At 41.7% G+C, this 15,729-nt stretch overlaps 1 protein-coding gene across 1 annotated transcript in view; it reads left to right on the forward strand.

Annotated features, from left to right (window-relative positions):
• The first annotated feature begins 354 nt into the window (after nt 1–354).
• Nucleotides 355–15,729, forward strand: part of LOC131557049 (transmembrane protease serine 11E-like) — a 39,573-nt gene continuing 24,198 nt past the window's right edge. Inside the window, exons 1-3 of the mRNA XM_058804056.1 lie at nt 355–518; nt 8,938–9,059; nt 9,749–9,867. Coding sequence (XP_058660039.1) covers nt 355–518; nt 8,938–9,059; nt 9,749–9,867 — 405 coding nt within the window. The remainder of the gene's footprint in view (nt 519–8,937; nt 9,060–9,748; nt 9,868–15,729) is intronic.

Genomic DNA, 15,729 nt, shown 5'->3' on the forward strand with positions numbered 1-15,729 from the left:
CGGACAGCACGGTGCCTCTCCGCTGTGGGTTTTACAGTGAGCATGTGGTAGAAGGTGCAGCCACTCAGGGCAAGGCCTGCAGTAGGGATACAAGCTGGACAGAAAGGGAGTGCTGGAAAAGGGAAATCTCAGGCACTTCCTGTTTCGCTGTAGCGAAGAACAAGTCTTCTTGCTTGGGCCGGTTTATCTGCTCACTCCATCTCTGCCTGGGGAGCTCTTTGATGCGGAGCTGATCGGAAGGTTGCAGTCTCCTTATCAACTCCATGCTTACCTCTGTTTGTTTTTATTCTGAAGTTCGTTCCCTCATTTTGCAATAACCCACAGGGTGCTGGGTGTTGCGCCAACCGTGCCTCAATGAAGGATCTTCATTCAACAGCTTTCCCTTCCCGTCACACCAGTCAATGCGACTCCTGCGTTTTCCAGCACCATTCTCTGCGCAGCCCAGACTTTAGCCAAGCCTTCATTGGAGGCCAGAAAGGCTACCAGGCCTACCGGGACCTACCATGGGATCTTCAGAAGTAGGTGGCATGCTTGAACCTGGCAAGTTTAATTTGGAGGTGTAATGGTGGTAAAGGGTACTGTCTATGGGCTTCAAGGACATAGATCTAGGGGAGAAATCTGTTTTTTCTGACCTTTTCTTCTCAGTGCTCTACCTATGCCTCTTTCATAATTTTAGACCTGGGGTACATCCTGGATCTGTTTGAAATGTGCATTCTGAAAAGAGATGATAAACAGAGGGAAAGCTGAAGAGGAAATTGCAGGATGAAAGAGTGGTTTTGGAGGTTGTGGTCTGGATGAAAAGAGTAACGTGGCTGGAGTGAGAAATGCAGAAGGAAATCCTTCTCTAGCATGGTCAGGAGTACAATGATTTGCTGTCTGTTTAGAAAGATGATGTCAGGTTGACACTTACCTTTTCTTCCTTCTGATCATCTTAATCTGCCTACAGCAGAGTAGGGGAGAAACCAAGAAGCTCTTTTGTCAAAATCAAGTGCTAGTAACATGATTTTTGAAAAACATGGGGTTTGGTCAGGTGTACTTGCAATATTATTTCCCCCAAATCCTGCAAAAAATCCTGGTTAAGTAATGGCAGCACAACTACATAAGGGGAACACTATAGGTGTTCATCATTCTGGTTTTAACCCTTTTATTTTAACGAAGAAACCATGATTTTCAGGGAGGAATGATTAGATGGTTTGCATCAGAAGATATTTCAGGCAGTCAGAAATTCTGGATATCCTTAGTTTTGTTTTACCATAACAATACTTCAGAAAGCACTGGAAAGTTCAGAGTATTTTTACAAAAATAAGTCTTCCAGGTGCAACACTCTGCTATTGTCTCTTGGGTCAGAACAGAGATTGGGTTCTAGATGTACAGTAAATATCTTGGAATTTGTAATTTCTATTTAACTCACTGGATTCTGGATTCCTATGGCAATAGGGGAATGCTCAGTCTCCCAGGAGTGTGGGTTTTTTTTTGTTGTCCTAGCAGTTGATGAAGCTGAAAAGTATGACCTCAGGGACAAAATTCAAAATAAATTGAATTGTTTTTTAGCATCCTAATGATCTGGCAGGATGGTTGAATTTTCATGTGTGATTGTTAAAGACTACAACATTAATCTCTCTGTGTTGCTTTGGGCAAATGGCTGTGGATGATTGCAAGATACTACTTATTTTTTCCATCCTCGGTATTTTTAAAAGTTGGGTTTTTAAAATAATTTCAGGGCATGCTGAAATAGAAACATTGTTTCTGGATGAACAAAACTTATTCTTTGTGCCCACTGAAGTGTTGTTCTCATTTTGTGGAAACAATATAATTTTAGTCAATAGTCTAAAATTTGCCAGGAGAGGATGAAGTTCATCTTTGGGCTCTGTGCTGCTTAGTAGTACCCTGCTCAATACCCAAAGATTTTCTGCTCCATTTAATATCCATAACTTAAATATATGCTAATCTGTCTGTCAGGAAAAGAAGAAATCCCCCCATCAGTTGTGATTATCAGTTTGTGTTTATTACATAAGCAGGGAAAACTAAGAGAGAGTTCTCTACCTAACAGAATTGAAAAGCCTTTTTTTTTTAGTTAGATGTAATTCTCCTTGCCATGCCCTTGTGATATCAGCAATGGTGTAAATAATTTTAATGACAGTGTGCTAGAAGGTAGTTAAATAACCTCTGAGTACAGTTTGGTTGCTTCCTATTTAGGAAAGGATTTAATTGTTTCAATGGTTCTTTAAATTATTATAAAATCTAAAGTACATTGGGGAAAATCTGTGTTGGATATTTACATTTGGGAAAGGAGGGAAACTGCCTAGTCTTAATCAAAGCTCCTGTGTAACCAGAGTTCTTTGCTGGGCAGGGATGTGGCTCTGAGTGTGGAGCTGTAAGCTTTGCTGTTTGAGCTCATCCCCCTCTGCCTTAGTCCCTTCTAAGAGTGGGGTTTCACTATTAGCTTTATCCGGTTCCTAGATGCCTCTTTTCAAAGCATTTCAAGCTAAGTTGGAACATGTGCTCTGTAAAATCCTTCAGGAAGCAAAGCTGCTGTGGAAACCTGGGTGAAGTAGACAGCCTTGCTGGTCTTGTCCTGCTGCTGTGCTGTGTCCTGCACTCTGGGAAGCAGGTGCAGTGTCCTCTCTGCAGCTTCCTTGTGAAGCTCTCGTGCCCTGGCAGGGTGAGGTGTAGACCTCACTGGTGCTGTATATGGCAGTCCAAAAGTGAATATGCAGGTGGAAATGCAGTGCCACTTGCACCAATTTGTCATGCAGTAGGTGGGCAAAATGAATGCAAATTACAGGCTGCTGAGGTGTAGCAGGAAATGAATGCCAGCCCTGGTGCAAGGACACTCATGTGCCACTGGCATTAGTGGGAGTTTACCTTGATTATCGCTGGAGGCAGATGGGGTTCCTGCATGGTGCCAAAGAGAAACCTATCCTGCCCAGATTTTCCCAGAGCAGATCCTGAATTCAGGAAACTCTAGTGAAATATTTTTGCTTCTGGAACTCACCACACAGCTGATTTGACTCATATTGGAACCATTGATGTTTCCTTGCTGATTTCCCTCAGTTTCTGGCCAATTTAGACAGGAAAACCAGACTGAGACAAGACCTCATCCTGAGCCTTAAAATCTTGTCATCTTCATTCCCTGAGCAAGACCCAGGGTAATCCCAGCAGCTTTTCTGGCCTCTGCTGTTCCTTTTAGAGGGTGTTTCAGAAGTATTTCCCTTTATTGTTTTTTCTCCATGAAGTTTTATAATTGGGCATTTTGGGTCAGCATAAGCTTTGCAAATCAAGGTATTCTGCTTCTACCACATACTCCTTCCATGTTTGTGTTTTTTTACTAAATGCAGATCCTCCTTTTGAATGAAACAAAGCTAACACAAAGCTTGGGATGGCTTAATTTTACATGCTTCTGATACTAGACAATCTGAAAGCTTCATGTAGTCTGTGGACAGATTTGGTGATAACAGGGAGACAGATTTTATACAGAATTGAACACGGAAATTATCCAATTTCTCTGCCACTGGAGAGTTTCCTGGGGTTTCAGTATCAGCTGAACCACCTGTCTAGGGAGATTTCTCTAATTTCAGCAGCATTTTTCCCATGAAGAAATTTGTCCATCTCTGTTCAGTGAAAATACATTGCTAGATTACAGCATTTCATTGTTTATCTACCCAGCCTAGCAACTGTTTATTATATACTGTGGTTTAACCTCAAACAGCAGCTAAGTGCCATGCAGCCACTCACACCCTACACACACCACCCTCATTCCAGTGGGATGGGGAGGATATTTAGGGGAAAAAATGTAAAAACCAATAAGTTAAGAGCAGTCTGTTAATTTAAATTATTATTATTAATAATAGAGAGGGAACAAAAAAAATCTCAAAAAAGACAACTGATGTACAATGCAACTACTCACCCACTGACCAATGCCCAGCCCATGCTAGAGCAGGGAATGGCCCCTTCTAGCCAACCTTCCCCCCATTTATATACTGGGCATGATGCTCAGTGGTATGGAATATCCCTGTGGCCAGTTAAGGTCAGCTGTCCTGGATGTGCTCCATCTCAGCTCCTTTCCCATCTGCTCACTGCCAGAGTGTGGGAAACTGGAAAGTCCTCGAATGACAGTGCGTAGTGCTGAGCCACAACCAAATCATCACTGTGTTACCCACAGTATTCTCACACTAAGCCTAAAACATGGCTCTGTACCCGCTACTAAGAAGAAAATTAGCTGTATCCCAGTCAAAACCAGGACATAAAGTATAAAGCACAGAAATAGGTATTATTATCCAGAAATATGAGCATTTAAACTACAGAGGAAGGTGCAGGCTTTGGGTCAGATTCTGAGTTCACATAAGCTGTCACAGGTGCACACCAGCAGAAGAGCTGTATCAGAGTTGCAGAGCTCCTTGGGAGTGATGTTATGTACCAGTAAAGAGATTATTTCAGTAAACAAATTGAAGCACATCACTGCGCCACTATTTGTGTATTTGTTTTATTACATTGCATTGTAATGTAATATTAAAACTACTGCTATAGTGATTTTTATCTTTTTTTTTTTTTTCTCAAAGCACCTTAAGAAATAGGTACTATATGTGTCCTAAAACTGTGGTGAAGTTTTGTCAATCTAAGCATGCCTCTCTTATAGGAAGGACTAAAAGCAGAGGACATGTAATAGCCCACAGGAGATCATCTGCAGGTGACTGTTTTGGGTTTGGCTATTCATCAGCCTGTCCTGTCAGCACCTTTCCTGAGCAGCCACTGCCAGTGGGTGGGTGCCAAAGCAGAGCCTGTGCTCTCTTTCCTGGTGCATGCTGACTTGGCTGGACACTGCCTCTGGCACAAAGCTCACTGCAGGTAATGGAGAACCTCCACTGGTGTCCTAGAGTGCTTCCAGCCCTGGTGAGGAAAATCTTGGAGGCTTTTCCTCTGAAGCAGGCAGTTTGACTCCTAGATGGCAGTTTTAATTCTGCTTCTTTGCAAGAAGTGAAGCTGAATTTCAGTAGGCAAAATATACTAATTTCTTCTATAAACTAAGAGTTTCGGGCTGCAGTGAGGCAAGTGCATTTATGATTTATTTAATGCAATGTGTATCATTTGTTAACTAAACATCCTTAAAAACCCAAGTTAGGATATTAGGCAATATTTTAAATTTTCCTTTGAGACTGACATTTTTCTTTTGATACTCTTCTGTTACTAAAAGTCAGACATAATTAACTATGTCTTTCTTATGCCTTCTACAATGCAAACAGGAGGGATCCCTCTGGCTCTGCATTCATTGGTGTGAGCTCCTTGTTGAGGAAAAGGTTCCTGAAAGGCTTCTTTGTGTATGATGTGAAGGAACCCAAGTATGGAATGCAGGGCTCCAAATCACATACCACTGTTCAGGGGAGGTTTCAGTGGGTATTTCTGGGAAAATGTCAGCTGAATTTCAGTTGAAAAAGCTGAATTATTGGGAATTACTAGGAAACCAAGAGAGGACAAAGAAGTAAAATCATTATGTCAGTGTAGACAATTCTATGGTAATTTTTGTTGTTTCTCTTTGCCAGCAAGTATTTCAATCCTCTTCCTCATTGGAAAAATCTTAATCCGAGATATAGCAGTCTTCTGTCAAGAGATGAAATCCAGTCCTTGTTTGCAGTGCATTTAAGATTACTGCACAGACATGGTTTCCTGGGAAAGAGCAGAGTTCCTGGGGAAGAGGGACAGGCCACTTGCTGCAGGCAGAAGGGACCTTGTCAGAAAGCCCTCTGAGGTCAGTGGGGAGCTTTCATCTTCAGGTATTTGGTTCAGGCATGAAATTTCCACTTCTATTCTGGAGGACTTCAGTGACTTTCCCAGCTGGAGTGTTTTTAGTCTTAGTGTGCATTTCAGTTCCTGTTCCCTTGCTTTGAGCACATAGCTCCCATGGAGTGAGCAAAGACTGCTTGCCTCTTGGTCTGAGAAAAATAAATTCCCAGTGTTGAACTTTTATCAGCTCTCTCCAGAGTGATCAAGCCCTGACAGGTCATCACGTGGATCTCATTTGTTTCAGTTCTGGCACAATAACTGTTCTGGCAAATAACAAATATTTCTCGTGTGTACTGAATACCTGTAAATGCTGTTCAAGTTTACACAGTGGGACATGTCAGATAAAATAATTAATTTTTGAAGAATGAACCTTAGAAGGTACAGCAAAGCAGTAATAACATTCAAAGTTAATGGGAATAAAAAATTATCAGTTCAATAATCTTTGTGGGTTTGTGTCACAGATATCTTTGAAAACCTGGATTAGAAATCCTCTTAGTCTGCAGCATGTCTAGTCAAGATGTTTGTGCAGATGGTACAGCCTAACCAAGGATGTTTTGCTCCAAAATACCTTTTGTTTTTAAAACCAATTTTCGTTTTTAAAAGAAATTAGGAATGGAGGATAAAATTTAACAGCTGTTTCTTGTTTATATATAAAAGGAAGGGGGAAAGTTTAAGATAAAAATCAAGAAAAAAGATATCCAAATCCCAAAAAGCACCTCCTCCCCCTGTTAAGTGACTTTCTAAGATTAATTTGTCAAACAGCATCTTGTTTGAGGAAATTCAGTTTAGAAGCTGGTGCTGAAACCTCTCTGCCCCTCTTTGAAATGATGTTCTTAAACAGGTTTCATGAATTAGATGAAAGTCATATGTGTGAGTAGAATTACATGTGTGAGTAACTGTTGTGGACTGGGGCTTTTGTTAATGACAATATGGAACTTGAAATACAAGAAATAAAGAATAAGAGTTACAAAAAGTTTTACTGTCTATACGAGAGAATGTTGAAAAGGTTTCAGATTTATAGTACTCTATTTAACTGTGTCCCAGCCCGGTTACTTCTGGTCTGAAACTGCTGTTTCACTGATGTGATAGGCAGTAATTTCTTCAGGCTCACCCTGCTGTGGTGCAGAGGTGGCATTCAGCCTTTCAAATGGGCTTCTCCAACCCAGCATTTTGGTCTGAGGTTATGCCAGGGTCATTACAGCTGAAAGACCTTCCAAGTGTTTTCCTTCTGTGCAGCCTAATCAAGACAACTGCTTTTTAAATGAGAGTATCTACAAGATGATAAGAGTAGGTTAAATTAAATGCACTTCTGTGTTTTTTTTTTTGTTGGCTTTTCTTGTAACTCAGTTTCATTTCAAACATAATAGACACATTTGCAAAGCATTTATGCCATGCAAAAGACTATTACCTGGAGTGAGAGGAAAAAACCCCAACAAACCATAAAACAACAAATGCATGTTGAACTCACCACTGAGTGATTCAACTGAGTGATTTATGATTTCACCTAAAAGCTACAACTTAGAAATTTTCTTGTTAGTGAGGTAGAGTCCTGACTATTTATACTTCCATATTTTTCATTTCTCCAGGTGAAATTTTAAGGCAATTTCCATACAGTAGTTTCAGAAATAATTTTGGAGGTGCTTATCTCTGAACTGTTAATACGACTTTAATTTCAGTCTTTGTTTTTTGGAGGTCTGGTTGGTTGGTTGGTTGGTGGTTGTGTTTTGTTTGTCTGGCATTTTGGAGGTGTTTTTTTTGCTATGGAGTCACAAATGAGTTTTGACGCAAACTTGATGAGAGGTTAATGGCTGTTCTACAGGATAGCAGGAGGGAAGGAAACACTAAATAGGACGTGCAGAACAAGTCAGAACAGATCCAAGTGACAAATTATTACTCCATTTTCATTCAATCACATATCATGATATTTGGCCTGAGTCAGTTGTTTTCCAAGCCAAAGTAATAAGATAGTAATTGTAAGGCATTGCACTGGAATTAGAATGAAATATCAGGATCTGCTTTGCTATTTATGAGCCATGCACAGTGTCTTGCTGTCCTTTTCCTGCACCAGCTGCAGGGGTCACTTGCAATTGTTTCAACTTATTTGAATGTATTTAAACTTCTGGCTCATGAGGTGTGTGCTCCAGGAGTGAGCTGTGTGTACTTTGTATGTGGGAACTCACTGAGGCACCTCACACCCTGGGGAGAGGATCCCTGCAGCCTGATTTCCTGAGGTGGGCTGTACTTAACCTGCAGGTGTGCATGTCTGCATGGGTGAGGTGTTTGAAACAGAATTAAGGACTCTTTACAAAAAATAGTGGCTTCTTGTTCTGTGTTTTGTAATGGCTGATAATAAAAAATAGCTTTAAGTTTCTTAAAGAAGTCTTTGAGTTTATAGACAGACAGAATTTGCTCTAACCAACTTTTTTTCAGGGAGTTTTTAAAATAATACTGTGTCCATTGGCTTTCCATGAGTTAATTTTGATTAAGGTTCCTACTCACATGTCTTTGCCTGTCCCTGTCATTCTATCACTTCAGCAAATATTGCTTAAAGCAGTAGTTGCCTTTGTGTTTAGATTCAGTCTGAATAAGGCAGGAAACACAGGCTGGCCCTCTGAAATCTCTCTCTTTTTTGTTCAGCTCTGTTTTGCAGGCTGAAGTGGACTGAGCAGCTAGAATAATGTACAGATATGTACTATACAAAGTATGGGGTGCTTTTTCCCAATTTTACTGCACAAAGCAGTTTTGGGAGCAATGATGCCAGTGTGTCTGATAACTGATTGGCTTAACCAATTGAAAGCTGTATACATTGCTGTGTGAAAGTTCACCTACCTGAAAAATAAGTTTTGGTCTTGCAGATTTCTAGTTGGGAGTCACATGAGAATCTTAGTTAAGACTCTTATTTTATTTGGCCCTAATAATACCTAAAACTGTCAAATCTGTCTGTATTCTTTGACTTCTAGCACATCCCAACACCTATTTCAAAATAGTCTTGTGTCATGGTTTCATTTTCAAGGGTGTTGGGTGAGAAGTCAATTAGTATTGCTGGGAAGAATCAACTAATGTTGATTGAACTTTAGCTTAATTTTTTGGGGGGAAGATGGGGGCCTTAAATAGAAAAGGATCTCTTAATAATCTACCTTTGTTCTTATTTTTCCCCAGAATTCGTCAGTCGCCTATCAAAATAAGGCATCTTGAGCCCTGGAAAATCGCTGTAATCGTTATTGGAGCAGCAGTGGCAGCAGCTATCACCATTGGTCTCCTAGTTTATTTTCTGGCATATGGTAAGTTTAATGTATCTATTCCTATGCTTAGTGAATTTCCTCTGTCCCTGTTGTACCAGATGACACTGCGAGTTTTCACCAATCTGTCTAAAGCTTATTTGGGGGAAAAAACACTGGCTTCTCTAGAGCTCTCTTTCCTTCCTCATTTAGCATCTTTGCAGATCTCCTAGGAACATGTCCTGCTCTGCAGGGTCATTTAGGGCTGTAGTTTCTGTTGGTTTTCATTTACTGTCACTCGTTTCACATTTTTCTCATGATCTACTTCTGGGATAAAGTCAACACACCAGTGTCTGGTCTCCCTTACGTGAGTGCCAAACAGAGCTTTCTGCATGTCTGTCTGGGGTGTTTCTCTGTTCCCTTTCTCTGATCACTAGCAGTTTCCTGCCAGGGCTTGGTGTTGAGTGGATAGGCCAGGAAGGAAGGTAACTAAGCAGCAAGGTGCAGCTTGTGTGAGCCCCAAGTGCTGTTGGTTGGCCAGAAATGTCACTGCTGGGAAAACTTGGATTAGATTACCTAACTGAATCAAGTAATTGCTCCTAGCTTTTGGAAGCTGGATTTGAATGGGTTGGATACACTGAAGGCTCACCCACTCCCTAGATGTCAGGATATCAGTCAGTGCCAGCTGTTTCTCTAAAGTTCATTCCTCTTGGTACTTTGAGTATTGCCTGTTCCTCTTCCTTCCCTTACAGATCAGAAGCTGTTCTATTACAGTGCCAATGTAAAAATCACCAACATCCGGTACAAGAATGAATTTTCCAGACAATCCTCAGGAAGGTTTAGAGACCTGAGCGAGAGGGTTGAGAGACTGGTAAGTTTGGATCATTGTGCCTTTCCATTAAGGACTGTGTGATAATACAAGAGTCATTAATGTGAACAGTGCACTTGGAGACCACAAAGTCTGGTGTACCCTCAGTTCCCTGGTGGGCAGACCTAGGAAATGGATAGCAGGAGAGACATGATTATACCTGGCACACCAGGCACTTGCCACTTGGCATCTTCTAGCCTGTCACTTCTCTCTGTCTCTGCAGTGGTGAAGCAGATATTTAAAATAATCTCAGCTCCCTCCTATATCACTGGTCATAGGATCACAGAATACTCCCAGCTGCAAGGGTCTCACAAGGACCGTGAACTCCAACTCTTAAGTGAAATGCCCATACAGTGATTGAACCCACAACCTTGGTGGTTTTAGCAAGAGGCTCTAATCAGCTGAGCTTATCTCATTGTTTGTGTGTGTTCTCTTTCCATGAGTCTGGCTTTGTGATTTATGTCCCATTGTCTCTAAGGAAAGCATTCTTTTACACCCTCTCCTTTACAGGGTGGGGAACTCTACCTGTTGGGCTGCTACTATGTGTTGAGAAAACAACACACGAGCCCTTTTCCTGCACCTTTGGTATGTTTTGTTGGGAAACCCTCCTACAAATAGCAGAGGTTGCTGAGTGGCTCTCAGTCATACAGTAGCTATGGAAATAAATAGACACATTGCAATTTCCTTTCTTGTTTTCTCTTTGGGACACTACCCCAGAGATGCTAATTACAGAGTTCATCTCTATACAACAATAAGCACGTGATTGTGCTTGTATCTTTTTGTGTTTCATTCATCAGAATCCGATGCATATCTCTTACCTCCTGTTTGGCAACCATGCACAGATACCCAGTTAAAAGGACAATGCTTTGCCCACCACTATCATTTAATTTAGGGCAATGTCACTTGTCCACAACAAAATGTGAGCTGTGCTGGACATTGCTCTGGAGAAGTAGGGCGTTGTGTAGGGACTTGGCAGTGCTAGCATCTCTTCACAGCTCCACTGCTGAGGGCTTCAGTGATCTTAGTCAAGTTGTGCTCTTCTCTGTATGTGTCTGTTCTCTTTCTGCCCTCTTTGTCTACTGGGACCCATTCCAGATTTCCCAGGATGTACTTCTGGTGCATATCTGTATGCACAGAGTCTTACACAGGCTGTGTTGGCTTAGGTGGTACCACTTTACAGCTATTGCCTAATAATTGCAATAATTTTCACCTTGTGATATAGGACCTTGGAGAGGGAATGTTCTCCCTGACCAAGAAGACACTGTGTATTGCTGAGGGGGGAGAACAAAGGCAAGGACTGAGAAGGAGTCTGAGGAATAACGCTTCACTGTCTACAGTTGTATCCCTTTCTCCCAATCCATTCCTTCTTCATTTTCTTTAAAAAACATGTTCCTCCTTTGGCAAAGAAACACCCATTTTAGCTAAGGAGTTATTTCAGACAGTGTCCAATGCAATCAGATTTCCTCTGAACATGGCTATCAATTTAGATGCTTGAATGGAAGCCAATGCTTTAGAAACCCCATCTCCTCTCTGGGTGTTGAGCAGTTCTGACAGTAGTGACAGTAAATACCAGTGCAGGTTGAGCAGTGAGAACCATTATATCAGGGCATGTTAATTGCACCTGATAAGTAACACCATAACAAACATACACAGAACTGTGCTGTCTTTCCTTCATTCCTGTAATTTTTCTTAAGAGCTGTCCTTAATTTGGCCATTAAATTCTATGTTCCTCTCTCAAATTTTATTAATTCTTTGCTTCTATAAATGGTCCCTGCTGTAAGTTTGACTTTTTGTGGTTTTAGTTGCAGGTGTTCCATTTAACAAGGATGTATGAGATGGAGAATTGTCTGTAACCTTATTGAAAGCAACTCCATACAGTAATGAAACAATGTGTTCCTTGTAAGTCTGATATTATAACAGCAAAACTCATCTTGTGGTGATAAAAATCAAAGCAATCTTTCCAGACACATGTATCCTCTTAATAACTTGACAGGCAGCTGTCTCAAAACATTTGCATTTTTATTCTCAGCATCTTCACAGCAACTCTGTGATAGAGGAGGAAAGACTTGAGCTCTTTATCACATTTTCTAATTTGCCTGGATTTACCAAAACCCTTTGCAGTCTTTCCTTGGCTGGTTTTGGATATCCAAGCCTTTACATTGTCATAGTAGTAACGATACCCTAAGCTCACGTTGTGAAACAGTGAGTCAATGCAGATAAATGCAATGTCTTTCTCAATACTTGGTGCAAAGTGAACCGAAGTGAATCATCTCTGATAATCAGAAGCATTCAAATTACCTGAGTTAGTGCAACTCCCTGCCAAGTGTTCCCTTCTCTGACTCCTTCCTGATGAAGCCCTCCTTCATTTGTCTCCAGAAAGCTCCAGAAATGAGCTCATTTCAGAGCTGGTGTTTCATCAGGAAAAATGTTTTTGCTTCCATATGGAAGCCATGTCGTGACTTCCTTGGGACCTGCCGCAAATGCCTGATGTTTGCTTTGGTTTCCAGATTTGAATAGTAACACCCATTGTGTGAACAACATTCCTGACTCTTATCTCATTGAAGGTGGGAGGGAATGCAGCCAGATCATGCCAGAGAGCTGATGAAGCTGGTGCACCAGTCAACATCTCAGGGCTGACTGGAAAGTCTGGAAAATGTCTTCTGGGGTGGAGCTGAGGGGACTGAGGAACAGATGATGAAAGGTCTTTACTCCTTGACTGGCTTCCTGTAAGTGTCTGTGAGCATTTCCTTTGTGTTCTCTTGAAAATTAGACTTGACTGAATGCCACTAGGGAAAGAGAGATTCCAGCTCACCAGAGCCTCCTCACTTTTCGAGTTGGACCAGCCCCTCTTCCCTTGCCAAGCTAAAATGTTCTGTGCCAGACTGTCTCCTCTTACACTGGATAAAAAGGGCACAGTCTCAGCCTTATGGCTCCTTCTCCAAGGAGTTTCTATTTTGTAGTGGGTTCACTTATTATGTGGCTCCTCTGCACAACTTTTATGCACTATTTTTCTCCAACTCCTTCACCAGACTTTGATTTCCTTTTCTTCTCCCACAAAATGTATTAATTCTTTTGGATTTCCCAAGAATGCCTTGGAGACACTAACTACTCTCTTACTAACAGTATCCTGGAGGAGATTTCCAATGCCCTGCTTTAAGCTTTGCTTCTTCAGCCTCTCTGGCATGCCAAAGGGCAGAGGGAGCTGTGACAATCAGATAGACCTGGGTGACTGGGATGATCCCAGTTGCCTACTCTGTGCAGCTGCAGTAAATGCCCTGTGTGCAGGAAAAAGGGTGGAGGGATGTTTTGTCTTGTGTAGAAGACCCTTGACCCCAAGGAAAGAGGATGTGCAGTCAGGAGAGCTTGAAATGAGTATGTCAGTCTCAGTGGAAGTTGTCTCAGCTGAAGGCTGGCACGTTTCTAGCTGTGAGAGAGAGGTGTATATCAATATCAATATCAAGCAGCTACAGCAGGTGATCCCTTCAGTACATGGCTGGTTGCTCAACAGAAACAGATATCAGCCTTTATCAGGGGTTTGTAAATGTACCTGTTGGCTCTTTTTTGCCACTACCATAAATTTCTGATACTTCCTCCTAGAAGTAGGTGAGCTTTCCCCTCCTCAAGGAGAGCCTAGGCAACCCTTCTTCCTTCTCAGGCACCTTGTTATCTCCCTGTCTCCTTCTCTGGCCAGCGCTGTTCCAGCTCTGCTGTGTGGCTGCTTCTCCCTGTCTGAGTCCCTGTGTCCCTGTGGAACCTTGTGCTGGACACTGTACCCTTCCCAGCTGTCCTTCCCTACTCACTCCTGCTCCCATGTGCTGGTAAGCCTGGCTGTGAGCTGGGTGGAGGGATGTTCCTCAGGTGTGAGTGTAGCAGGGCTCCCTCCTTAGTTGGTTGGGTAACTGGGGGAGAGTTGAGGTGTTTGTTTTCCCTCCTGGAGTGCCTTGAGCCATGGAATGGACTAACATGGGTTTTCCCTTTTGTCTCATAATCCAGGAGGCTCCTGGACTACCCTTTTGTCCTCTGAAACCAGCACAGAACTAACTGGCTGGATCTGGGCAGAGGGGTTGGGGATTATATTAAAACAGTACCTGGATGCTTTCACTGGGAAACCACTGCCTATCCAAATATTTCTATTGAATTAATGGAATTTCATGAAGTAATTTTCACCTCAGAACTCAGCACTGTGTGCCAGGACATCTTTAGAAACAGATGTCTTGCTTCAGCTACTTCAATGACAAGAGAATCTTCTATGTCCTTAAGTACAGGTGTTGGGGGAAAGTTTTTAATTAATGCAGGTCTTGAAGTTTGTCCTATCTGATAGAGCTGAATTAGTGTGGGTTTAATTTAATGCCTCTACTGGGTATTGCAGAGGCACTTGAGATTCCACTGGAAAATGCTGCACAATGGTTCTGATAATGGTGCCTGGTCTCAGCAGGTTGAAGGGCTCACTGCTGAGTCCCTCTGCTGGAACGGGTGAGGAAGGAGGCAGTTTTCTCCCTTGGGAGATGATGATTTTAGAGGTTATTAAGACAAATCTCTCACTGTGAATTGGGTGGAGAAGAAACAAAGAAGCAAGCAGGTGCCATGCATCTCCTTCCCTCCCCCCCAGCTTTGATACCTGATAACCCTGTTTGGTGGAAGGGTTAGCCTTCAACAGGATGCTTGTGACTCAGAGGCTCTCTGCTTTATACCCAGGGATAAGCTTGCATCATCCCAATATTGGGAAGTATCTTGAATCCTATAAGTTGTGAACAGATTACTGTCACATCTGCAGGGCCAAAGGGTCAGTCAAAGTTCTGATTAGGGTTTCCATCTTAGCTGGACTCCAAGGAAGTCTGTCTGAAAACACCAAGAACACTGGTGAGTGAGCAGATGAAGCTGCTGCTTTACAGCATTTGGCCTTTTAGGGTCACAGATGACTCAAATCTTCCTGGGGAGCAGAAGTGTGTGTATTGAGAGAGAGAGGGTGGTGAAATACAAATCCCTTCAGAGCTCATAGCTGCAAAACCAGGTGAAACTGTGCATGAGGTGTGTTTGTCACACCTTCCTCGTGGGTGTTTAGATAAAGCTCAGAAGTCTGGGGCTTGCCCCATCAGTGCCTCATGGTCCTTGGGTTGGGAGGTTAATTCAGTAGGAGCAGATCCCCAAGGCAGCAGGTTTTTGAAACACTCCTAAAGAATATTTGTTCTGGGAGACCAGATTGTGAGGATCATTTTAGAGATGATAAGTAAACATGCCCTGAGAAAAGGGAGTATGCTAACGTTCAAGGGAGTCCAATATGAGTTTCCATTTGTACAGCAAATGGAAAAGTGCAGGTATCTACAAATACCATGTAGCTTCATTTGCTGTGTGTGCAAAACCCCACTTATTTTCCACTCTTAGCCCCTAAAACAAAAGAAAATTTAATATAAATTAGCCAAATCAGAAATTATGGTATCTGCAGCAGTCAGATCTTTCCAAGGACTTTTCAGAGGTTTTCAGCATCCAGACCAAAGTGAGTAAGAATGTTCTGTATGTAATAAATTTCAAAAGAGATTTGGTAGTGTTTATGGATAAAGATCCCAAAATCTAAGACCTAAGTCTCTATTTAAACTCAAGCATTCCTAGGCTTTATATGTGCTCCCTCAAGTAATTACATAGTACCTTTATGAGATAAAAAGAACAGAACTTTAATTAAAGATTTTCTTGTTCATCACTAAAGGCAATTTTATTTACAAAGGCATCTATAGAAGAAAAGCCAGAATAAGTAAGCTTTTTAAATTTAGCTTTTCAGAGACTTAAAAAAATTGTATTTTTTTTTCTTCTGAAAAACAATAATATAAAATCAGAAAAAAATCTTTTATCTATGTAAAGAAAGTTATTTAA

This window comes from Ammospiza caudacuta, chromosome 4, assembly GCF_027887145.1.
Source record: "Ammospiza caudacuta isolate bAmmCau1 chromosome 4, bAmmCau1.pri, whole genome shotgun sequence".
NCBI lineage: Eukaryota > Metazoa > Chordata > Aves > Passeriformes > Passerellidae > Ammospiza > Ammospiza caudacuta.